The 25,096-nt window shown below is 40.7% G+C and overlaps 1 protein-coding gene across 2 annotated transcripts in view; it reads left to right on the top strand.

The window, feature by feature from the left end:
- The first annotated feature begins 562 nt into the window (after nt 1–562).
- The window catches only part of SRGAP1 (SLIT-ROBO Rho GTPase activating protein 1), a 239,567-nt gene continuing 215,033 nt past the window's right edge, over nt 563–25,096 (top strand). For both annotated transcript variants that reach the window (XM_074942133.1, XM_074942132.1), the window contains exon 1: nt 563–933. In XM_074942133.1, the coding sequence (XP_074798234.1) occupies nt 867–933 (67 nt within the window). In that variant the 5' untranslated portion in view covers nt 563–866. The remainder of the gene's footprint in view (nt 934–25,096) is intronic.

Genomic DNA, 25,096 nt, shown 5'->3' with positions numbered 1-25,096 from the left:
GGCTGCAGCAGCTGGTCCCACCCTGCCAAAGCCGAGGCTGGCTCAGCAGCCTCCGGGGCTGGACTGCTCCACGGGAGGCAGCCGGGCAGCCTAGCTTGCTGGGGCCTCCCCCTTCCCCTCCATTGGGGGGCCCGGGAAGGCGTGGCGATTGCGGTTGGCCGCCAGAGGCTTCGCTCTGCGCCGAGAGCCCGGCGCTGGCTCGCCCGGGGTGGGGGAGGCGTGCGCGCTTCCCTCCCTGCCCATTGCCGGCGGGGTGGGCGGGTCGTTGGCAGCGGCGGCTGCGGGCTGGCGGCGGAGACGCAGTCCGGGTTCGTGCCCCAGGCCAGCAGCAGGGGGGAGCGGGCGCCGCGGGGCGGGGCGGCAGAGACACGGCGGAGGCGAGAACTTTATCCCCAGGGACCCCTCTCGGCGTTGGGCCCGGAGTTGAGGCGCTCGGTGCTGTCGCCTCGGGCTCGCTGCTCTCCCAGCCGGCGGCGGCAGCAGCAGCTGGAGTAACCCGTGGCTGGTGAGGAGCCCGGCGCGGGGCGTTGACCCGGCCGCCCCTACCCTTTGTCCGCCCCGCCCCACCCCACCCCACCGGCGCGCGGAGACATGACAGCGGTGCGGGGCAGCAGCGGGACTCGGCGCTAGCCCTGTGCAGAGGGAGCGGGTCCTTCCCACACCCGCCGTGGCCCCGGGGCTGGGCTGGGCTCTCTCTCTGCCGTGGCTGGAGGAGATGGTGCCCGCGCCAGGGTTAGTCTAGTCGCCCACCCCTGCAGCTGCCGGTCTAGCGCGTGTGGGCGCCGCTCCCCTCGCCGCCCGCGGGGCTCTGCTTTATGACCGTTTGACCCAACTTCAGAGCTCGTAGGAGAAACGCCGCCTGGATAATGTCCACACCAAGCAGATTCAAAAAGGACAAAGAGATTATAGCGGAGTATGAAAGTCAAGTGAAAGGTAAGTGGATGTCAGTGGGAATGGGGGTGGGGGGAGAAATATTCCCCCTCTCTTTTTTGCTGCCTGACACTGATCCTAACTTGGGCTCCCTCTGAGGCTCATCACAAAATCCAGAGCGATCACAACGAGTGCTGGGAGGGGGAGGGTAATGAGATGAGTTTCGGTTGAATGAGCTGTACTGTACATGCTGATCAGAGTCATTCTGGAGCCACACTACACTGGGGGTGAGGACCGATTTTCAGAGGCCCGGATTTGCACTTCAAACAACGGAGTAATTGCTGAACTCAATTTCCCTTAGTAGTGTCATTTAAGATAGGGGAAGGCAGACGCCGCTCATGCAGCCCTTTACAATTTGTCAGGAATCAGTTTGGAGAAGGGCGAGGAGGGGACGGTCTGATTTACAGCTGGAGTGGTTATGAACGGTCTAAGATTATGCACCTTTCATTAATCGGGGTTTAGTAACCTTTTAAAAAGCTTGGCATGAAACTGAAGAAAGACAATAGCAAGCCTTGCCCTCTTCATAATGCACATGGCTGTATTTCCCAAGGATTGCTTTGTGTGTTGAGCTGTAGCTGCTTGATTAATAAATTGATCTCTTCAATATTATAAAGTGTTTCAGCTTCAACATTAGCTACATTTTTACATCCAAGTACTGTGCTGAGAGCAGTGCAACTGGAGTCTTGGTTTCGCTGCTAATATTCCTTAGACCTTCAATATTCAAAAAGAAAGGAAACCAGTCTCTTTTTGTAAAAATATGTTTTGTGGAACAGAGGACAAGAAACTGATGTTTTAATGACATGGGGTTGTGCATGTTCCTTGGTACATGTTAATTCCTTTCCAGACTGACACGGTGGGTGAAAACTTGTGCTGTTCAATGAAATGCTTACACTATTCCAGTGGATATGTATTCCAATGGATAGCTTTACAGACTTGTCTTAGCTCAAAATGCTACATAAGCCTTTAACACTGACTGTATAAGACAATATGTAAGCAAATACTAACTAGGGCCCTGATCCTGCTATGTGATATGCTGGTCAGAGCCTGCCTTCACGTGGAACCCCACTATGTGGGTGCAGAGATCCCCCCACATATTCAGGATTGGGGCCTGTGGATCCAAACAAGGCTTTGGAAAATGGAGAGAGAGTACCAAACACCCCACAGTTGTTTATGAAATCCAACAGAATATCAATAGTTGCATAGTCCATCTTCTCTTTTTACTTGATCCTGCAATGAGATCACGATTATATCATCACAAATCCAGCATTTTCATGGCAACCAACTGTGATGAAACAAGAAAACCATCACTGTGTTTAACAGAATTTAAAAGATACTGTGCTTTGAGGGGAGGAGTCGTCTTGTATCCTCCTCTGTCTGCTCTCCCCACTTCCCCCCTCATTATTAGCTAATTTCACTAAAAACAAAGACTTGGGTAGTGAAGGTATCTGGTTATAAACTGTCTCCTCAGGTGTTACAGTCCCCTTTATAATTGCCACTACTTCACAATGCATTTATAAACCTAATGTATTAGGAATTTTGATTTGTTCACATTGTTCCCTTGTGGTGTCTCTGAATGTATACAGTGGTTGTCTTGGCACTGCTGAAGTGATGACGCCCTTAGCAAAGCTGTTTAGAAAGATCCACTAGGACCTGTGGTTGTAGTCACAGCCTCTTTTTCAAAGACCTTTATAACAATTTAATTCCAGATTACAGGAAGTCTTTTTTCCCATTCTGGCATCACTTTCTTAATGCTAACTGAATATTTGTGTAATGCCACAGCGGATCTCCAAGGCCAGATAAGCAAATATAAACACAAATTACAAACAAACAAACTAGGGTCAGATCCTGACCCCCAATATGGTCTCTCTTTTCACTGGGGAAACCCAAAGGGACTATGAAGGTACCCTAGTTAGACAGCAAGGTAACCTTCAGGTAGTGCAAAATCAACAAAGCCAGCTCTGCGCCACTTGTCCAGCATAGGCGTGTCAAGGCATGCTGGGAAAAAGGGCCATGACCCAAGCACCTCTTTCTCCAATGATATCTGGATAGTGTAATGTCCCCTAGGGAACTGTTACTATCAACATAAATTAAAGCTGCCCTAGAGATCTGGGGATTAGAGCAGTCCCTAGAATATAGCATGCACAAAGCTGGCATCTTTTGTCCTTTCCTCCCACCAAGGTCCTATGCTGAGTACAATTTGGTGTGACCCAGGGATCATTCTGGTCCCTAAATGCTGCAGTCCCAAAAGCCATAACTTCCAGAATTTGACAACTCAAAACATATGCATTTGAGTAAGCCCAGTTGCAAGACGTATCTGAATATGTTATTGGAGAAAATGGGCTTCTATTATACATCGCTAGTAAGGTGTGATTGTGTATGTGGTGGTGCCACATATGAAATGGGGATTTTCAGTGTCCTACTTTACATATCTTGCTGTGCTGTTAATTCCTTGACTAAGTCAGTTCTATTAGATATTGTGCCAATTAACTTTCAGCTCACATAAGCTAGAAACTATTACTTCCAATACTTTCTAGTTGTATGAGTAGACTCACTTATAGGCAGTTAATACAAGAACCAAAGAAAGCGGAGGGCAGAGTAGATAGAATTACAAACTAACAGAAATACAAAGGGTACATTTCATTCATGGGTGGAGCATGTGAACATACCACTCCAGTTTCACCTGGTCCCTCATCTAACCATGAGAAACTTGATCTGCTACTGATTTTAGTGTTGTTCTTAAAGACTGCTTTTGTCACCAGGAATAAAACTATCAAATTTGCAGAAAAAAGAAAATAATTTTAAAATAAGAATCTTAAACTCCAACAAGTGCAAGGCTACAGAGTCTTTGGACCTGATCTTACAATTAGATCCATGTGGGTGGACCCTTGTACCCATGCTCAGCCCCATTGACTTTGGGGATGTTCCATGCTAGGTGCAAGGCTTGGCTTAATTGGATCTGATTGCAGGGTTGGAGCCTTAATTTGTAAGGAATAGTTGGAGAAAGGCCACTTGCATATAAACCTAAAATTCAGTGATTCATTGGAGGTGTGAGACCTTTGAGTACAGTGAGCAATGCTGGTTGTACTATGTACTTAAAGTTTGCTGTTAAGAATAGATACTTTTATTAAACTGATTAGCTGTGTCACTTTCTAATTTAAGAAGCCTTTATGAGGGCTAACAGGATTTAGTTTATTTCAAATCCATTTTTAACAGTTGCTCTTAAGGATAAGCTTAAAATTGGTAAGGTAGTCTGGGGCATGTGCCTTACAGATCTCTTGCTTGTTGGATAATTGAATGAAATGACTTGGAATCATGGAAGGGACCTTGAGAATTCATTTAGTACGGTTCCCTGCACTGAGTCAGGACCAAGTATACCTAGACCATCTCTGACAGGTGTCTGTCTAACCTGCTCTTAAAAACTTCCAATGATAAGAGTTCTACAACCTCCCTTTGTAAGTTATTTCAGTACTTAACTAGCCTTATAGTTAGAAGTCTTTCCTAATATCAAACCTACATTTCCCTTGCTGTGGATTAAGATGATTACTTCTTGTCCTAGCTTTAGTGGATGTGGAGAACAGTTGATTACCATCCTCTTTATAACAGCCCTTAACATATTTGATGACTCTCACGTCCCTGCTGAGTTGTCTTTTTTTCAAGACTGACACCCCCAGGTTTTTTTAAAGCTTTCCTCATAGGTCAGGTTTTCTAAACTTTTTATCCTTTTTGTTGCTTTCCTCCAGACCCTCTCCTATGTATCCACATCTGTCTTAAGGTGTGGCTTCCGCAATTAGACACAGTTCTCTAGCTGAGGCCTCACCAGTGCTCAGTTTAGGGGGAAATTGCCGTGCGTGTCGTACATGCAAAACTTCTGTTGATACAGCCCAGAATATTAGGCTTTTTTTGCAACTACATTATATTGCTGACTCTCATTCAATTCGTGATCCACTGTAACCCTCAGATCTGTTTTACCAGTCCTACCACCTAGCCAGTTATTTCCCATTTTTGTAGTTGTGCATTTGATTTGTTTTATTTATTTTCTTTCTAAGTATAATACTTTGTACTTGTCTTTATAGAATTTCATCTTGTGGGTTACAGACCAATTCTCCTGTTTGTCAAGGTCATTTTTAATTCTTGTGTCCTTCAAATCATTAATAACTACTCTGAATATGGTCTGTCAACCTGATTTGCACCTTCCTTATATTAATTTAATCAAAATGGAGGAAGAGACTTAGAGGGGGCCACTTGTGTTCATTTATACTTACTTTATATACCATTCAGCCTACAATTCATATATACTCTTATGAGATGTCATCTGGTTGTAAAATTTCAGAACTCTAGTCTTGTCTCTTTTTGGGTGTTTGGGGAGCAAAAAGGCCTTCTAAAATGATATGCACTCAGAGATAGCTAGAACTGTGTAGTGTTAGAGCAAAATACGTAAAGGTACAGCATAACACTGACCTTCAAATATTCAGTTTAACACAATATTACATGTTTTAAAAGGAAATAGGAGAAAGTTCTATTTAGCTCAGCAGCTGACATGTATTCTGCCTGTATCAACTGTATTATTATCCCTCTGGAGCATCTGAGAATGAATATACCTGCCTATCTCAGAATTATGTGTAGCACTCTCAAGCTCAAATGTACTCATTCACTTGATTGTCTACTTCAGCCTGACTCTTGTTTTTATTCAGAGACCAACTGGTTCCTGGCACTGTTCTTAATGTACTAATTTAAAGTAAGACCAATTTGATGGATTTACTGAGGAACCCAGAGAGTTAGACAAATAGTAGGACACATCCCTTGGGGTCTGTATTGGTATTTTTTGTATGATGACTGATCAGTTACTGAGATTTTGAACATCTGACTTTGTCTGGTTTAAAAAAAAAATTCCCTTTACAAGTAGGGATGTAAAATTGAGCCCTGTGCAGAGGACTGACATAATACCTGTGCAGCACTTAAATTCCCTATAAGCCTTTAAAATAGGCCTAGGCACCCTTAAGTCCTATTAGGGTATGTCTAAACAACAAACAGACACCTGTGGCTGCCCTGGATCAGCTGACTTGGGCTCACGGGGCTTGGGCTATGGAGCTGTTTAATTGTGACATAGAGGTTCGGGCTCAGGCTCCATCCCAAGCCCTGGGACCCAGCAAGCGGGGAGGGTCCCGGAGCCCAGGCTCTAGTCGGGGCCCGAACATCTATATTGCAGTTAAACAGCCCTGTAGCCCAGGCCCAAGTGGGTTGACAGAGACCAGCCGTGAGTGTTTAATTGCAGTATAGACATATCCTTACTGGCCCTCCACAAAGTAAAATTCACTTGGTGTGGATAGTAAACATGCTTACTAGCTACCTGATCCAAGCACTTCTATTGTAAGATTGTGAATGTTTGAAGGTGTGTGCCTAATGTTAATTAAGGATTGGAAGTGGAACTGGTTAGAAACTTGCCAGTAGAACGTTTCTCTGTTGGAAAATGCCAATTCATCAAAAGCAAAACATTTTGTGGAAATATGTCTGCTTGAATTAAACTTCGTTTTGAAAGAAAAATAGAAAAAAGTGTTGTGTGGTCAAAACATTTTGTTTTGAAATGAAAATCAAAGCATTCCATTCCTACTTAATTTTGTATTTATGTATTATATTAGAGCTATGCAGCGGGAGGAGGTTTCATTTCACAAAGGATTTTAAATTTGGCTTTATTCTGAATTGGAATGATAACCAAACATCAAAATTCTCTAAAGAAAATTTTTGAAATGTATGTTTTTTATTTCAACTTTTTTAAATTGTATTTTACAATATATTTTATAATATAAAATAGTTTCAAAACTAAAACTCATAACAAAATTTTTGTTTTGAAAACATTTTAAATGGGATATAATCATAGAATCATAGAATATCAGGATTGGAAGGGACCTTAGGAGGTCATCTAGTCCAACCCCCTGCTCAAAGCAGGACCAATCCCCAAATAATGATGTTGTTATAACCCTTTTCCAGTTTTCTTTGAAATTCCTCAGACAAACTCTAGATATAAAATATAGAAAGGAAAAATCAAAACAATGTTTTGATTGATCTTAAAAAAACATAAATTCTGACTCTCATTTTGCTGGAAACTTGAAATCTGTGGGGCTTTGTTCCATTCTGGAATGGAAACATTTTGAAATTGTGGATTTCCCATGAATGGAAAAATTGATTCCCCCTCAACTGGAAGGCATCAGGAAGAATTTGTCATGGCTTTCAGAATACAATCTGGGACACTTCTTTTACCTTCTCATATCTGCAAAAAAAAAAAAAAAAACCCCAAACAAAACAAAAAACTAGCAAGAGTAGAAACTATCATTTTGATAGTTGGGCACTTCGATAGGCTTTATACTTTGCCCTTTCTTACACCTTTTAGATTGTGTGATTTATGTGTACTATTGTTCTGTGACTTCCATTTAAAAATAAATCCTTATTTCTGTTCAAAGCAGCTGTTCAGGAGACTCAGAATATCATTTGAATGTAAATTTAAATATTACCAAATGAAAGTCTTCCATCTTGAGGGTTTTAAGATGCTTTAAAAACATGTAATGAATTTTGCCTTCTTACAGATAGGAAAACTCTGGTACAAAGAGGATAAGTGGGTTGGCCAAAGTCACAAAGGAGATCTATTTGGCAGAGTCAGGAATAGGCTCAGGACATGTGACTCCCTGTCCTGCATCTTAACCATGAGACCATCCCTTTTCCATTTCATATCTTGTGTTTCAGTGAACATTTAGAGGGAATGGAATCTGGGTCACTTCAGTACATGTGAACAGACAACCAGTAATCATGAAAGTGGTGGGTCTTAACTGTGTGCGTGTGTGTATATATAGATAGATATATAAAATAATAAGTGTGTGTGTGTAAAATATATATATATATATAAAAAAAATAAATTACCATAGTTAATTATCTTAAATATGGTGATTAGCTTTTGTCATCTTAATGATTAAGAGTGAAAGATCTAACTTCCCTCTTAATGTGTTCACATACCTCATTGAAACCAATGCAATTTGGATCCTGTACAATGGTTTCTTCTGGTGTTCTTTCCAAGTGTTTTCTCCACAATATTTCAACATTTCATAGTAAAGTTCTAAATCATGTTCAGGTTCATTTAATTTCCTACCATTATCTTTTTATTGGTCACTTTTTATGAAGTAAAGTATCCGTTGCTAATAACATCAGACTGATAGCTCGGAAATGGTTCTGTGGTCAGATGGAATGGCTTCTCAGTTCATCTTTCTGCTTCGTTTTGCTTAAATTAATTTCAGTTTCCATGAATACTGGTTCCCTTGCCAATCAGTGCAGCTCCAATGGCAATGGATGTCAGCACTGGAAAAGGTTGACTCTACAGTAAGAAATCCTCTGCTGACGCTTATACACGCTCTTAGCATTGACTCTCTGCTTGCAGTGTGGCACCTGCATGTTGGACAAGACTGGTCACAGTGATAGGGGACAACCACACCAAGCCATGTGCAAATGGATCAATGGCATGTTGCTGTATTAACAGAATGTCAGTGGCCCACCTCTGACCCCTGTGCTCCTATGAGTAGAAATTAATGCTAACTCAGTTTCTGTTTAATCTAGATTAGTTTCTAGTAATCTACCCTTACTGCTCAGGTTTCAAGGAACAATCTAACACCTCTTCCACCAATTTGCATAACCATACTCAAGTATTAGGATTCTTTTTGTTCTGATGGAAACAAGCCTCATAGCCAGCTTCTCTCACTTTGTCAGTTACTAGTCATAACTTACGTTAGGCCCTTTCTTTACTGCTTACTGTAGGCAACAATCTATTCCAATGTGTCTTACCCCTGTTCTGGAAAGATCATTCTTGGGGCAGGAAAGCTAGCTTAGTCACCTTCTCACCTTACCCTTTCAGCTCTTAGACAAAAATGAATGCAAACTCTGATGGCAGTTCTTATGTGAAAACTGGGTCACAAGGAAGTGGACTGTGACTGCTTTGCATAGGTCATTAAACTGGTTCAAATGATAATGGCAATTTTCATCAAATCGCAAACTAGAGATGGAAAAGACCTATTATGTGCACGTGTGTGCACGCATACATTCAGAACTGCAGGGGAGTCTCTCTCTCACACACACACACCACACACACGCACACACGGCAGTAGGACCCAGGTGGTCTGTCATCTTCCACTGGAACTCCACCACCATGTGGGAGAAGGAGGAGGAAGAGTGCAGAGAGGAGCCAGCTAGAGACTACAACTGGTAGGAGCAGAAGCAGTCCAATCCAGAACCTCTGGACATTCAGATAACTTTCAACAGTTTTGACTGGACTTTCTCTGTCTTATGCTGATTGGCTGTTAGCTCAAACCCTCCCCCCTCGATTTCACTCTGTACCTGCCCCTCTTACCTCCTCCCCATCCCCCGCTTCCCTTCCCTTTTTCTTTCCATTTAGCTAAACCCAACTTAAAAAGTGTCACTAACGTGATGTTCTCTCCCAGCACATTGTTGACTCTGTGTTATACCCCTTCCTCCACCCTGTCTGTCTTTCTGTTTAGATTGTAAGCTCTTCAGGGCAGGGAGTATTTGCTACTCTGTTTAATGCCTACCATAATGCGTCCCCATGCTTGGTAGGCCCTTCAGCACTACAGTAGTAAATGTGACTAGATTGTTGACAAATAATACATCTGCCAATGCAGGATTATTCCTTATAGTTCATTTTCGTTCTATTTTCAGTCCCATTTTAAATGACTGTAATGATTGGGCATCCATCAGTTGTCTTGAGAGACAATGCTACAGCCTGAGAGGGATATCCTTATCAGGAAGATTTTTTTTATACTGTATTTCAGCTTTCCTCTTCCATCATTACTGAGCCAAAGAGAACTTTCCTTTTCCTGTAACCTATCTACTGAGCCACCCAATGCCCCATGAATTAATATATTCTTCAGTTTGTGAAAATTAACTGGAATGTGGTCAGGTCAATCAGTCTTGGAAAACATCTAAATATAAAGACACCTACCAGATACATGTTGGTAATATCCATGTTGCTTGTTGCATAACTCAGCATTTTATTATCTATCTTGCTTTTTAATCTGTCCACTGATCAGTGTGCTTCAGGACTTCTTGTAATATACTCTTGAGCAGTTTCAAGTAGCTGCTATTTTTTTAAAAAGGAAAGCAAATCTCTGCCCTCTTCCCCCAGTCTGACAAGAATATTTCAACTTTTTTCTCCCAGAAATGTGGCATTTCCACCCAAAATTATACCAGACTCATGTGGAAGGTATCTATCTTTGAGTAGTAACAAGCTTAATTGTCATATACCTTGCAGCCCACTGGAACTAAAAATGGGAACTTTATACCCCATTGGAAAGGGGAAATACCAAGTATTTGCGTCTAGCCCTGCTAAATCCTGAGGTACTGGATCTCAAAATAACCTTTGTATAGGGAAAAATTACATTAGATTCATTTGTAGATATTTCTGAAACATTAATGTTCTTCTTCCTCCAAGGCCTACCTTCATGGTGTGAAGGCAACCTGATTTACGGTGCTCTTGCTCTATGTCAGCGAGATTCCATTCAAAGTTCTCTTAGCAAATGTGGCACGTACAGAGAGCATTATGATGTACTGTGATATAAAGGTGTCAACAGTATGAGCTGGGATGATCTGTATAATTAGCTTATGGCTTTGTTACTCTCAGGTGAGCATATCAAAATTATGCTGAGGAAATTTCTATGCTACGTTACATTATCTATATGTGGGTACATATGTAAATGTTCCTTGATTATACTTCCTCTGGAAAAAGTATTTATGTGTACTCATGCATATCTTAAATTGTGGAACTTCTGGAGGTTGAGGGGTTTTTCATAATCTTGATAGTGGGAGAAAAATTTTCTTTCCCTGTCATAAGAATTCTACCAGGATTGTCTAGAAACGGGTATTTATGCATACATTTTCAGTGAGCTTTTTTTCTTGTATATAACTTATTTGAGTTTCAGTTGTAATTTCCTGAGATTTTTTTTCCTACAAATGCATAAGTGGAAGTGAGTGGGTAGACTGTGGAAAGGTATTGTTGTTGAATATAGTATATTTAAAAAAACAAATAAAAAAACCAAAACAACACCTGAAAATGTACTTTACGTAAAATGACTTTTTTTCCTAATGGGAAACATAGGTATATTTACAAGAATTAATAATTGGAGCCGTTATGATACAGTATTTCTTGTAAATCATATTTGGAATAAAAACAAGCATAGCTGACTTACTGGATGACAATTTCCAGGAAGTAATGATTGTAACCCTTTATTGTAATTAGCCACTGTGGAAAAATAAATGAGTATTGCAATTTCATGTAAATAGACTTGTCCAGACTGGTCAGCTGACACAAACTTTGTTCATTTGAAATATTCAACATGTGTTCTGTTAACAGTATATTGTTGCTGTAATGTGCTCAGAAGCCTTGCTGCTTTAATCTACTTTTCTCTTTTTGTTTGTAAGTCCACAACTGGATTTCCAATGAGGTGTTAAGAGCTTATATATTCTGATGCTTATTGGCTTTGCCATGGGGTAGAGACTGGATCTTAGATGCCAATGTGAAAGGATTGTTTAATATGTGGCTTTATTCAGAATAGTTTTGTATATTGATGTCTAATTTCCAGCTAACAGTTGATACAATTAGTCAGACCCTGAGTGTCAAGACAGAAAATGGAACAAAAGTGTTATTAATCTCAACAGATACTCTTTAAATTAAAATCTTAATGAAGCGCCGAGTGGGAAAAGGTCTGCTGCATAGAAAATAGAAAGAACTAGGGAGTCCACTATAGGGGCTTGCTGCTGTATATCTGGCCACCAGTGGTCTCTTCTCCAATATGCTCTTATCTCCAAAAGAGAAGGCTTCTCAACAGCTATTGCTATCTTCTCCTCCCCCACTCTTCCAAATGATTTCTGTTGTAACAGCTCCTAATAGGATGATTTTTATGTGCACCTTTTTAGTTGAACTCGTGACATTGTAGTTGACTTTATAATCCCTTCCTCATCAACCATTTGTACTGTCACAATGACACAATGGGTCAAATCCGGAAGTTCTTACTTGGGGAGAATGATCATTAATATCAGTGGCTGTTTTGCCTGACTAAAAGTTGAGTAAAACTTACAGTATTTGGCCCTATGACTTAAGGCAAAAACTAAGCAGTAGGAACATCTTGGCCATTCCTCTCATTTAATCAAGTTACAGTATTCATTTGAGTCACAAACTTCCATTCATACTGACCTGCTGTTGTCTGTATGTAACTGCAAAGTATTGCCAAATACTGAATCTGGGTTTGGTTGTCGGGAGAGGGGGGGTTAGTAACAGTCTTCATTTGAGGTTTTTAGCCATTTGAAAGTGTGACACTATTGGATGTTTGGGCCTTCAGAGGTCAAGAGCTCTGAGTAGAGAAACCAACAAGCCTTAAGAAATAAAACTTCCATTTTCATGCTGATGTGCATAGTAATGCAACTAAAGAGAAATATGAACATGAGCAGAAGTGTTTTCAAATACAATTTCTCAAAACATTTTTTCTATGTGGCATCAGCAGCCTTTTAAAATACTGTCATTTAAGAGGGAGCTTAGAGCCAGTGTGTTTTGGTGTCTGGTAACGTATAATCAATCTTAAATACAACAAGTTGGCAAGCTTTGTTCTTCCTTTCCATTATCAGACACATGATTTCTTTCTTACAATAAACATGCTGTCATCAAGAAATCTGTTTACATATGCTGACAACTTGGTCACAACTACAACATTCATATTGCAGAGATCAGGAGCGCATCCATAATGAGAGATGTAGTACAACTTATAGAGCTAATGGAAAGAGCAAGTCATTTATTGGTGCCAATGAAGATAACAGTAGCTAATATGTGAAAACTTACGTTTTAGAATGGAAGAGAGCAGATTTCGCCTATCTTGCAGAGAGGAGCCCTGCTCTGTGAGGCCTTAAACAAAAGGTCCTTATGCAATTGATTTGATAATACACTTCAGGCAACCTCTCTAAACAGGTCAAGAGGGCAAAAGAGCTGCAACATGAGGCAAAAATTATTTTAAATCTCTAACTCCCTTACTGTCAGTTCAGCGGAATGCTAACAACATAAGGGCAGGATGGCTCAGGAGATTGGTAATAGAATAAGGAGCATATTTCCTACAGGTTGCCAGCTGAAATCCAGCATAGGTCAGTAATGACTAAATTGATGCCACTTGAAAGCTGCCAGGTGACCACATGGTATGAGATCTTATTTCAGTTTAAACGGAACAGGTAGGCTTTCACTTTACAAAAATTCTTGTGGTTGGCAGGCCTGAAAACAGACTCAAATGCCTATTGAGTCTTTTGGCCTGTGGGCCTAGATATAGAAAGGTAATTAGGCACCTCACTTACGTTGAAATCAAGGCTTTTGAAGTTCTGGACCCTGGAGATTGATTTGCCCTTGGAAGTAGTTCCTCTAGAATGTGATAGACAGACACACATTTGGCATTCTATTACTGGAAAGTATGTTTGGCTGGTCTACTTGTTTGCTGGATAAATAAGGGAACTCCACCCTCTATATGCTTGTACTCCTTTTTAAAGTAAAAACAAAATTGCTTTTATAAGTAATCATTTGTTTTACTAAATCAGTTTGAAAAAAATCTAGAGGATAATTTATTCAGCACATCCATTAAAGTAGCAGATATCTTGAAGAATAAATAACAATGGGTATAAAATCTCTAGAGAGGAACAGTCGTACTGAACTAAAATAGCCTGAGGATGCATATATTTGAAGACTGCATCCAATTTTAACAAAAAGAATAATTGCTGAGTTGAAATATCCTGGCTCATAATTAGAGGTATGTAAGCTATTCTCTTTCAACAAATTATTAGTACCTTTTTCTGTTTGAATTTTCAACAAACAAAAACCTGAAGTTTATTCAAAATTAATTGAAAGGTTTATGCAGCGTACTTCAGTCATGAGCTTTTGTTTTGAGTATTCTATATGTAATTTGCTATTCATCCAGTGTAACCAGACATCTAAAGATGCATTATGTTTCTGCTCCCTGATTGCCTGACTCCCAGGCTCTCAAACCTTTCACGATGTCCATCTAAAAAATTTTGCCGCAAAAATTTATCCCAATGAATGTTGGTAGAAAGTAAGGAGGAGAGAGGGGAAAGGGCTCACAAATAGCATCTGAAGCAAAACTGAAGCTTTTACTCAATCAGATAACAATAAATGTTTTTATTACTCGTCCAGCTCCAATCATAATACATTTAGTGGGAAGGAGGAGAAGTGAGTTGAGTTCACTTATGACAGTTAACCAAACTGTCTGTCATGTTTCATCTGCCTATGATGAAGTGAACCTCATTTCATAAGCAAGCTTGATTGTACAGTTGTATGCAAAGTACCATAGCTCAGGTGTGTGCTTCAATATCAGCGGTAAACAAGAAGAATGAAACTGAATGTCAGAATCTGATGAGCTTGTAAACAGAGGTTTGAGAAGACACTCCTGGTATGTTTCTGAAGGGCTGCTTTAGATTTATTTTGTGTTCAGCAAGAGAAGGGTTTTTTCTCTCTCTCACCCACATCTAATTGCCGATTTCTAATATTTTAATTAATATTGATGGGGCATCTTTTTTTGTCCTGGACCAGATGCAGTTCTCATTTTACAATATTTTTAAATATTCCTCTTAGTCTCGTCTTCATCCAAGTAATTAAAGGGATATATTGTTGTAGGGATGTGATAAATCTCCGAGATTGGAAAGTATCAGGGGATAGCCATGTTAGTCTGTATCCACAAAAACAACGAGTCTGGGGCACCTCGACTCTGAGCTTGTAAACTGTCTTTACATGAATGCACTCAAACTGTAAGTATTTGCATTAACACATTAGTTTCTAAACTGTGGTATATGATCTATATCTGCTAGTCGCTTGGTGTTGGCTTATCCTCCTTGTTGCCACCTGCTAACTTGCATTAAGAGAGCTGAAAATACATTACTTCCAAATATGAATTTTCCAGGCCAGCAATTGCTGCAGTTGCCAAAGGGGCGTTATTTGATTATTGGGAGGTTGGTAGTATGTGTGATCATGGAGAAGTGATCAAGAAGACTATCCCCTAATGTATTCTGCAACATGTAGTATGGAGGAGAGGCTGCATGGCAAGTTTTGCCCTATTGGCAGGTGTATTTTAAGTTCCTTGGAACAAGGAAAATCTTTATGTATTTGCACAGTGCCTAGTACAGTAGGGTTCTGGTCTGACTGGCAATCACAGGAGTTACTGCAATATAAATGGTAAGAATGTTATAGGAGGCGAACACCAAAACTGACTTTGGTCGTAAAGTCTCTGGTCCTGGATGATCAGCTGTACTACATTCTGACGCAATCAAAACTTCTAATGTGTCACAGATGTTCAATCTCTCCCTTCCTGGTCCAAGTTCAGGACCCAACTGAGCCCTGATGTGAGCCAGGTGTAATTCAGTTGATTTCAGTTTACTGTTGACTTACAGCAGGCCTAAATTAGCATTGATTGGCACTAGCTCTACTGAAGGTTTGGAAGAAACTATTAGAAGGAATGTGACACAGTGGAAGTGCTGGTTTCCATGTAATTCAGTGTAGACTTAAGAATGCCAAATTAGTGTATTATTTGGTGGTTTCCTCAGTAAGATTTGTTTTCCAGTGAGACTTTGAGTGATTAGAAACTTGCTAAATCTTTACTATTCAAGCTGCCTCCCATGCTCTGCTTTCTTATCTGTTAGTGCACAAGGTAGACTGTCACTATATGAGGTGTCCCATTACCATGAACAATTGCTAACTAATGCAAGACTGTGATGTCACTGGCTGTTGAGCTGTACCCACTGTATGACTTGGGGTGGAGAAAGGTGGTAATTATCTGGTTTGGTATCTGCTTTTTTTATAAAGTGTTTGTTACAGCCATAGGCCTCAGTCCTGTAAACAAGGCCATGCTTAAATTTACACACACAAGTATGTTGACCTCACTGGGGCTACTGACCTTCCAAGCATTACTTATGTCCGTAAGTGTCTGCAGGACTGGGGTTTTATTGTATCATGAAAATATACAACATGAATGAAGAGCACTGCAAGTCTTTCCTCATTTGAATAGATGCTCATAACCGATTCCTAGTCCCTAGACACTGTCAGTGTGCCATGTCAAAGTGGCTGCTCATTTGAGTAAGGATCTGACCTATACTTAAGACCCCCCAAGCTTCTTGCTAATCTACAATAATACAAATAATTATCTATTGAAACTGGTCAAGAACTACAGCTTGACTTGGATAGAATTAGGAGGATAAAATTGGATACGGTAACGGGTATGATTTAGTGGTAATGGATATACTTGAACGTTGTTGCAGTAAAGTCCTTTCAGATACATGCTATTTTACTTTTCTCTGTGTGTGTGCAGTTCAAACAAAATAGTCTAAACAAAACAAGCTTTAAAATGTAAAAATGACTTTATCAGAGACAAAGATTTTTAATGGACCTAAAATTGGGAGGATAAATTATTTGAAAGTCACTCTTGTATCTGTGTATCACAAAATGTAAAAAGTACAAACATACTAACAAAAGGCTGACTTCTTTGACATTTTAATCTTTTAAATCTTTAAAATATTTGTGGGCATCAGAAGGCTTGCTTCTAAATCCACTGGATGGTGTTTTCAGTGTCTCAAATATAGTGTTAAAAATTGTAGCAGATTTAAAAAAAAAAAAAGTGATTGGAAAGCTTAATGCAGTCAAACATCATGACCTATTATGTAAAGCAACATTTGGCAAGGCCTTCCCAGCTGCTGTAAATGAACAGTAAGAGAATTTTATCAGCTGCTTTGACTACTTTATTACATAACCTGAATATTTATGACCCTATTAATGTTTAGCTGCGAAAGTGCAATATTGATGGAACAAAGATTCTATATAACAATGAAGAAGCAGAAAGATTCTTGCATCAAAAAAAAAGCCAGGAAAATATTTAACACTTCATGTTCATGGTTGAGAAAGTTTGTTGAATCATTTTGCAGATTTAAATATTATACTATGATGTAACCATTCAATTCAAAAGGTACTTTAGTAACAGAATGGTGTTGCTGAACATTGATATATACTAAGTATATATAAGTCAATAAGCAGAATGCGATGATTTATACAAAGGAATCACTGAATCCATAACTGTAAACTACCATGATCTAGCAGATATTCTTTTGATATTAGGTATTTTTTTAATCCACTCTATCTAGATATTTATGACTCTTTCACTGTAGTATTCAACTGCCTCTCAAGTTTTTAGAAATAGCGTCAGTTTCTTCCTTCCTTCCTATTCTGTAGGATAAATAGCTTGATTAGTTCACGGGTGTGGGTAGGAGTGTTGTGAGTGAAAAGTTTAAATAAAAAATGAGTATTTCTTCTAGTTTTGAAAGTGGTGAAGTCCTTGGTCATTCTTATGCCTTGGAAGAATGAGTTCCATAGTATAGTCTAGATCTAGCTCCCATGAAAGTGCTTCTCCAGCATTCACAATCCTCCCTCTATAGTCTTATTGTTCCTGTGAAATGCAGCTGTTGTGAGAGGTCATGGTTGTGGATGAACAGGAAATTGGTCATGGGTGTACTTTGGGGGTGGTTAATGGGGCCATGCCCCCCCCCCAACACGCAGCCCCATTGGCCTGACTGGAGCCTCCCTCCCGCCCCCCCAAAATAAAGAAGTAAAACTACGCCTATGGAATTTCTCAGTAGCAAGGGCCAATTCCATGGAGGGCTTTCAATGTCAAGACAGAAGTCTAGGTTCTTACATTATGCCCAACAATTTCGTAACTGAGCATTTGGAGTTCTGACTGTCTATTCAGAGTTCTGAGATGTTCTTCAGTTCTACCCTCTCCCCTATTTTGTTGTTGAAGGTTTAAAACTTATGCATCTGGGCTGTTTGGGAAGTTATACTTGCACTCAAGAGTTACAGCTACCTAGAGAAATATAGAACGCAGTGGGTCCTGGCCTGGACTGTTAAATTTAAAATTAAAGTAATGAATGGGTGAGCCTTCTGGATTATTAATCTTAATTTTCTTGTTCTTGCCTCAAGTCAGTTTGTTGTAGCTATTATGGTGTTCCGGAAGGACACTCTTCCTTTTCAGGAATTGGAGATTTAAATATGCATTGTTCTTCTGGGCAGTAGTACTGAGCAGTCAAGTAAGATAGAACAAAGATTGGGATAGGAGTTTCAATTGTGTTCCTTTTTGCTTTGTGTAAGACAAACTTGCATTAAGTCTGATAGATAAATAAAACAATGACTGGGGTGGAAGTAGCACATCTGTTTATAAAGTTAAGTGACAAGTTTACAATAAACCAGTAATTTTTACTTGGGAAACTCTTAAAATATTTTTGAAATACTGTGTGTTTTTTTTTTTTCCTTAGAGCATTCACAAGTCCCTTCTTGAATATATTTTTCACTCAGAAAACTCCCAAACTTATCTGAATTTATTTCACAAAAAGAATTATCATGTTGCAACATAAAATGAATTTTATCTAGTGGTATTTGTGTGTGCGTGTGTGTGGGGCTGTAATTTTTGTCATTACTTACATTGTAACCGTGTCCCCATATCCTTAACCTTTAAATATTTTTAGTCTAAAAGTACTAAATACATTCTGTAGCATTTTCTTGAGCAGGAAAAATGGCAGTAAATCTATTCTGCCCCATTCTCTAATATACACTATATATAGAAGCTCTGTTTTGTTAAGGGCTTGATGTCATTGAGGCTCTGTGGAGGCTCAGCAATCTGTCCACGTGCAATGAACTGGAGAATTGTGGCCTACAAGAAATAATATTTCACAGCTGCAGGGGGTTTTTAATTTGGTGGTAAAGTTACTTTGAGCAGTAATGTGAACGATAAGGTTTCCACTAATCATCACATTTTAGAGATGGGAGAACTAGCAATTTTTAAGCAGTGTGGGGTTTTTTTTAATAATTTCTTTTTTTTTTTTTGCATTTTCTTAACTAACATTGATTTTGATTTAATGCTTGAAATTAACCAAACATTCTTCTATTGTCCAACCTTGATATTTTTTCAATCAGTTCAAAATGAGAGGTTTGTTAAAAAAATGGGTATTGCACAACTATTTTTATATCTGTCTTAGGCATTTGTGTTGTGCTCAACTCCAAAATATTTAGACACCAAATGCAATAATTAAATAATTGCTGATTCTCAAGCAGCAATGATTTCAATTCTTCCTTCATCTGGAGAGATCTCTGAGATGTGCTGGTGATAGATAACTAGGGAAATGGGAGATAAATAGGCACTTTCATAGCCTTCTCTATTGAGGGATTGGTGGCGATGCTTTGCAGAGAGGTCTTGCATTTTACTCCAACAGACTGAGCCAGACCCCATTGAAGCCAGTAGAAAGACTACCATTGACACCAGTAGACTTTGGATCAGGAGTGACATGGGCTCATGATCTCTGGAGACATGGAATTTAAAAGTCCTGTGCCAAAAATACCCCAGCCTTAAAGAACTTTCCTCTCCTCCATCAGTCAAAATTTCCCTGTAGATTGAAGCATGTGTGGTGGGAATGTGAGGGTTCATTTTTATACAAGGGAACTTAAACCTGTTTTAAGTGCAAAATTCACCCTACCTATGGAGCTGCTAAATTGCCTCCGTATTTATTAATATATTATGAATTTTATGATGTGTTTGCTGATTTGAAATTGCTGCCAGTAAAAACTTTTGTAAGTGGCATCAGTTGCCCATGGAAGTGAAATAATCTAATGTGACTGTGTGGCCAGCCATCGACACTACACTAAGCAATTCTATAGTATATTCTTTGCTTGAGCAACCAAAACTGAACTAGAAAACCTCTTTAGTCCTCCAGTAAATACAGTGATGACACATATTAAGTAACTGTTTCAATAAAAGCTCTTTCAAAACTGTTTAAAATGAAATACTAAGAATGTGCGTGATGCAAACTGGTTAAAGCTAGCAAACTCAAGACTAAAATCTGACATTCCAGCCTTAGGCTTTACAATCGCTGTGGGCAAGGAAAATGTTTCCATGCCAGATGGTGCCCCTTCCTTATGGAGAAAACTGCAGGAGGGCACCAGAGGAAAAGGGAGGTTTCCTTTCTTTGCATTTTCAAGGGGGAAAAAACTGGAGGACTGTTGATTTGGCATGGGGCATGGTCTCTTACCCCAAGGGATCCTGCAAATCAATACAAGTTAGGAGTCCATCCCCCAGTTCCCCAATCTTATGGAAGCAATAGCTGTCCTGCATCAATGGCTGCTGCCTCTCTTTTGCTTCCCTGAATTCCCTCTGCACCTGCTAAATCAGCTCCAGTAGGAGCCAGGCTGCCATTGACTGGCTCCTTTACAACTTCTCTGTATCTGCCATGGAGCAGGCACACTGATAGTTAAAAAGCAGTTTGGAGTGCATTATCTGGGAGTTTAGCAAAGGGCAGTGCATGAAGAGCATGGCTGGGCTGCCGTTCCCCCAACTCTGCTCCTAAAGCCCTTCGGGTGAAAGGAGGGGTGCAGCTGCCTTCCTGCCTCTGTGCAGATAAAGACCTACATGTGCAGTGAATACCATGGCAGTTTACAGTGCTGCTTAAGTTAACTACTGTATAATGGTTTGCTTAAGTGGTTGTGTAAATAAACGTAATACAACTGAGACAACACACTTGAAAGAATCAGGAAAGCATCCGTGTGTAGCTAGTAAATACTATCCTAATTTTAAATATTTACTGTATTAGTGACCCCCGTGAAGTCTCTAATAAATTCTGTAAGATTGCTTAAAACAAGAATATCTCCTTTGTTAAATCAATGATATCCATGGATTATAGAAGCATCCATTTAAAAAAAAAATTAACAGGACTTTTCCATAAGGGGTAAGCCAGTGTGGACAAAAAAGAGCTGTGCATCTTCCAGATTAAGTGAAATTTTAAAATTCAAACCTTGCAAATTGAATGAAACTGCAAATGTTACACATCTTGTCAGAAAATTGCAAGCTATCAGTCACAGCCACAGTGGCTAAACAGACCTGCATCTGTCCTGAAGAAGAGCTCAATAGTTTGTCTCGCTCACCAACAGAAGTTGGTTCCAGCAGAAGATCTTACCTCACCCACCTTGTCTCTCTAATATCCTGGGACCCACATGACTAAAACACTGCATGCTACAGCTGTCATGCCATTACAAGGATGCCTGCATTACAGTATCATTGTTTAGATTTAGTGTCAGGCCTGCTGAGACCTCTTTTTATTCAGTCCTGAATGTATCCATTTTCATTAAGGCTTTCAAGATTATATTAAAGTCTCAGCAGGGCAAGATGTGGTGGTGGTGAGCCTCGGTTATTTTATAAGCTGCAAGACTGTTGCACAGTCACAGCTGGCCACTTCAATTGTCCACACCAGCCTACCACCAAAGTTGCTATTGAAATGACACAAAACATATGGTACAAAAGGGCATTTTTTCTAGCCAATAAATCAGCAAGTCTACTGATGCTGTGAGCTCACTTTAATAAAGGGTTTTGACAAATAGGTTTCCATGCTCAGAAATGTTACTCTTATTTCTAAACTCAGAGTTCCTTCTTGGGTGAGTAATACTATCTGACTAATAGTATAGTGGCATTTTGCAAACTATTTTCATTCCATTTGTGGATGACTGCTATACCAGGAGAGATATATTTCACACTGGCAGCAGTAAGCACAAGCTTGTTCACAAGCTAAAGGAGACATACTTCTGTTTCTGCAATTCCATTAAAGGAAAATCTCTTTGACTGTATACAATTAAAAACATTGGAGATATTAGTCACTAACCTTTTTATGCTTAACATTCAAATGCTGTTACTAGTGACCTCGCATAGATTCAAGTAGTGGCTAATTCAGTTGTCATGCCATCTTTCTGACTTATAGGAAGTACTGTATTTTATTAGTGGAGTTATATGATTATAACTTGTAAAAACATTTAACGCTACAGAGCTTTAAATGAATGACTTTTTCCAAACACTTTTTAAATTGAAAATGACTATGTACGTACATAATTTTTTCTGAATTTTTTGTAGAAAACACAAACCACAAATATGAAACTGCTTGCCAGGCAAAGAAAAAAAAATCAATGACTGCACTTTCTTGTTTCCGCCTCCTCACACCACCAGAAAAAAGAATCCAAGCACAAATAACTTGCAGATTAGATACTAGTTTTCTGAAGATACCATTAGCATGCATTTTAGGTTAACACCAAAAAGTTACTACTGAAATGAATGAGGAAAGTGCCTAATCGCAACTGTCACAGTTTCAGGTAATTGCACCTGTACTGTCTCTCCATGGTCCACTCCAGGAGTGCCAAAACAGATCTCCAGCCATCACCTGTCTCTGGGTCGGGGCCCTTATCCCACTCCATTCTGGCTAGAAATTTTTAAGGCTGCACAGCTCCCTGCCTTACACTGTGATATCCCCAGCACGCCAGTCTGGGGATAACAGCCAGGAACTGTGCTTTGCCCTCTCTCCTAGGGCTGCAACCAATGTATTGCCAGCAGTTACAACACAACTCCTTCTAAGCAAGCACATTTATTCTTAAGGTAAAAGAATTGCAGAGAAATCTCAGGAATTTTTATTGTTTTTTATGTGTGAGTACTAAAAGCTTTCCAGAGGTCGCTCTTATGGGGCCCTGCTAGGCCAAAGTCTTTCCAAACCTTTTGCAAGGTTCCCCCCTTGGACAGAAGTTCCTGTCTGTTTGCTGGATCAGAAAGAAGGGCCTGAGTCCGTTTATAACCTTTTTATATCAAGAGCCCTTTCTGTATGTTGAGCTCTAGAATACCCAGTTTATACCAGTGTAGGTAATTTTCTCTAGAAGTGGTACCTCTCTAGAGGTGTTTACAACCCAAATGACATGTTAATCACCCCGCTCTGTTTTTCGTTCCCGGGGGAGTTGTGGCAACCCTCCCCTAGGGTTGCATACGGTGTGTGGCCTACAGTGAAACACAAATCATTTATGAACTTACTACATTATGGTCCCCAAAGTTGCTGCATGGGTTGCAAGATTTGTCTCAGTAACAGTGAAGAGCATGTGAGTAACAAGGACAGAAGCAATAAAGATAACTGCCATATCTATTGGGGTTAATAGCAGAACAATGTTGTAGACAAGGGCACCCTTAATGACTTTTTCCAAACACTTTTTAAATTGAAAATGACTACGTACATACATATTTTTTTCTGAATTTTTGTAGAAAACACAAACCACCGATCTGGTGAATTTTAATTACTTATTTTTGGGCAGAAACTCAACAGCCCTATACACAAAATAAATTCAGATTAGTCTGGTAAATGGCTTGCCCAGCTGCACATGGAATTCTCATTTTAGTAATGGATGTTTCTTTTCTCTCCTCCTATATCCTCTCCTATTGAAAGATTCCTTGTACTATAATGAGGCAACATATTTTTCTGTGTTGGGGGAACAGTGGATCTGCAGAGCCACTATGGGTGGTACTTCAATCCTACAGTTGTATAGCACTCCCAGGTTATGAATGCTGCTTCCTTCTATGTTTTGGTCTGTTGCTAGGAAGTGCATGGCTTGGTTGTTGTTGTCTGAAATTTCAAAGTCCTGCATGTAGAGGTGTAGGTGAGAAAGAGGGAGAGCTGGATACAATTAGGATTGCCAGGTGTCCATTTTTTGACTGGAACACTGACCTCCGCTCCGCTGACCAGGTCGTTAAAAGTCCAGTTGGCAACGCTGGCAGGCTCCTGCCTGGCTCTGCGCGGCTCCCAGAAGTGGCCGGCATGTCCCACCGGCTCCTAGGCGGAGGGATGGCCACAGGGGCTGGGCGCACTGCCCTTGCCCCGAGCGCCAGCTCTGCAGCTCCCAGTGGCCACCATTGCCTGAGGTAAGCGCCGCCCGGAGTCCGCATCCTGAGCCCCCTCCCAGAGCCCGCACCCCCTCCCACACCCCAACCTCCTGCCCCAGAGCCCCCTCCAGCACCCTGAAGCCTTCATTACTGGCCCCAGCCTGGAGCCTGCACCTCCAGCCCAGAGCTCGTACACCTTCTGACACCCCAACCCCCTGCCCCAGCCCTCAGCCCCCTTCCACCCCCAGACTCCCTCCTAGAGCCCACACCCCTGCCCCAGCCCAGAGCCCCCTCCCACACCCTAAACCTCTCATTTCTGGCCCCATCCTAGAGCCCACACCCCCAGCCAGAGCTCTCCCTCCCTCTCGCATCCCAGTCCCTGCCCCAGCCTGGAGCCCCCTCCCACACCCCAAACCCCTCATTCCCAGCTGCACCCCAGAGCCCTCACCCCCTCCCGCAGCCCCTGTCCCAGCCTGGTAAAAATGAGTGACTGAGTGAGGGTGGGGAAGATGGAGGGTAGGGGGAATGGAGTGAGCAGGAGCGAGGCCTTGGAGAAGGAGCTGGGCAGGAGCGGGGCCTCAGGGTAGGGGCGGGGCACGGGTGTTTGGTTTTCTGCGATTAGTAAATTGGCAACCCTACATACAATAATTTAGAAAAGTGTGTGTGTGTCTCAACTTGCAATCCCCTCACTGGTATGAGTGGCCTTTTAGCTGCCACAAGTTGATATGCCTGTGTCAAGGATGGCATTGCAAAGCCAGCAAATATTTCCCAATAAGACTAGAATGATATGGAGATGGATGCGCATGGTCAGATCTGGCTAGAGCAACGTCAAACTTTATTTTGGTTGGATTCCTTTGTTAAACAGAATGTTAATCCAAGAATAAGATGTGGCAAAGGAGGAATATTGATCATTATGATGGCTCTGACGTGACCAAGATGAATTTGATTTTCTGACGACCTAGAACTGTTCACTTCACAACTGGTTATTCTCCTCCCCGCAAGGCTGACTCTTTCAGTCAAACGCCACTCACTACTTCCATCTTGTTTTTCACCATTTAATCTTGCATTGCCACTATTTTCTCCCTCTCTTCTCCAGATCATATCGAAAATAAAACAAAGGGGTGGGGGATTTGGAAATCAGGATACATGGAGGATAGAACCACACACGAGTAAACCCTAAGCAAAACCTAAATAAGTAATCTGAAATCTTCCTTAAATGGTCTCTCAAGAACAGTGTTCCCTTTTCTCTTGTTTACTTTATCTGCCCCCATAGTCTGTCATCACTGCTTATGATGTTAGTTTAATTTAGTTTGTAAGCTGTTCAGGACTGTGACCTCTTTTTTAATGTAACATTATGTACACTAGTGGTCAGTGTA

Source organism: Natator depressus, chromosome 1 (assembly GCF_965152275.1).
Source record: "Natator depressus isolate rNatDep1 chromosome 1, rNatDep2.hap1, whole genome shotgun sequence".
Taxonomy (NCBI): Eukaryota; Metazoa; Chordata; order Testudines; family Cheloniidae; genus Natator; species Natator depressus.
Note: the sequence above shows the minus strand (reverse complement) of the source record. Positions and strands in the feature narration are given on the sequence as shown.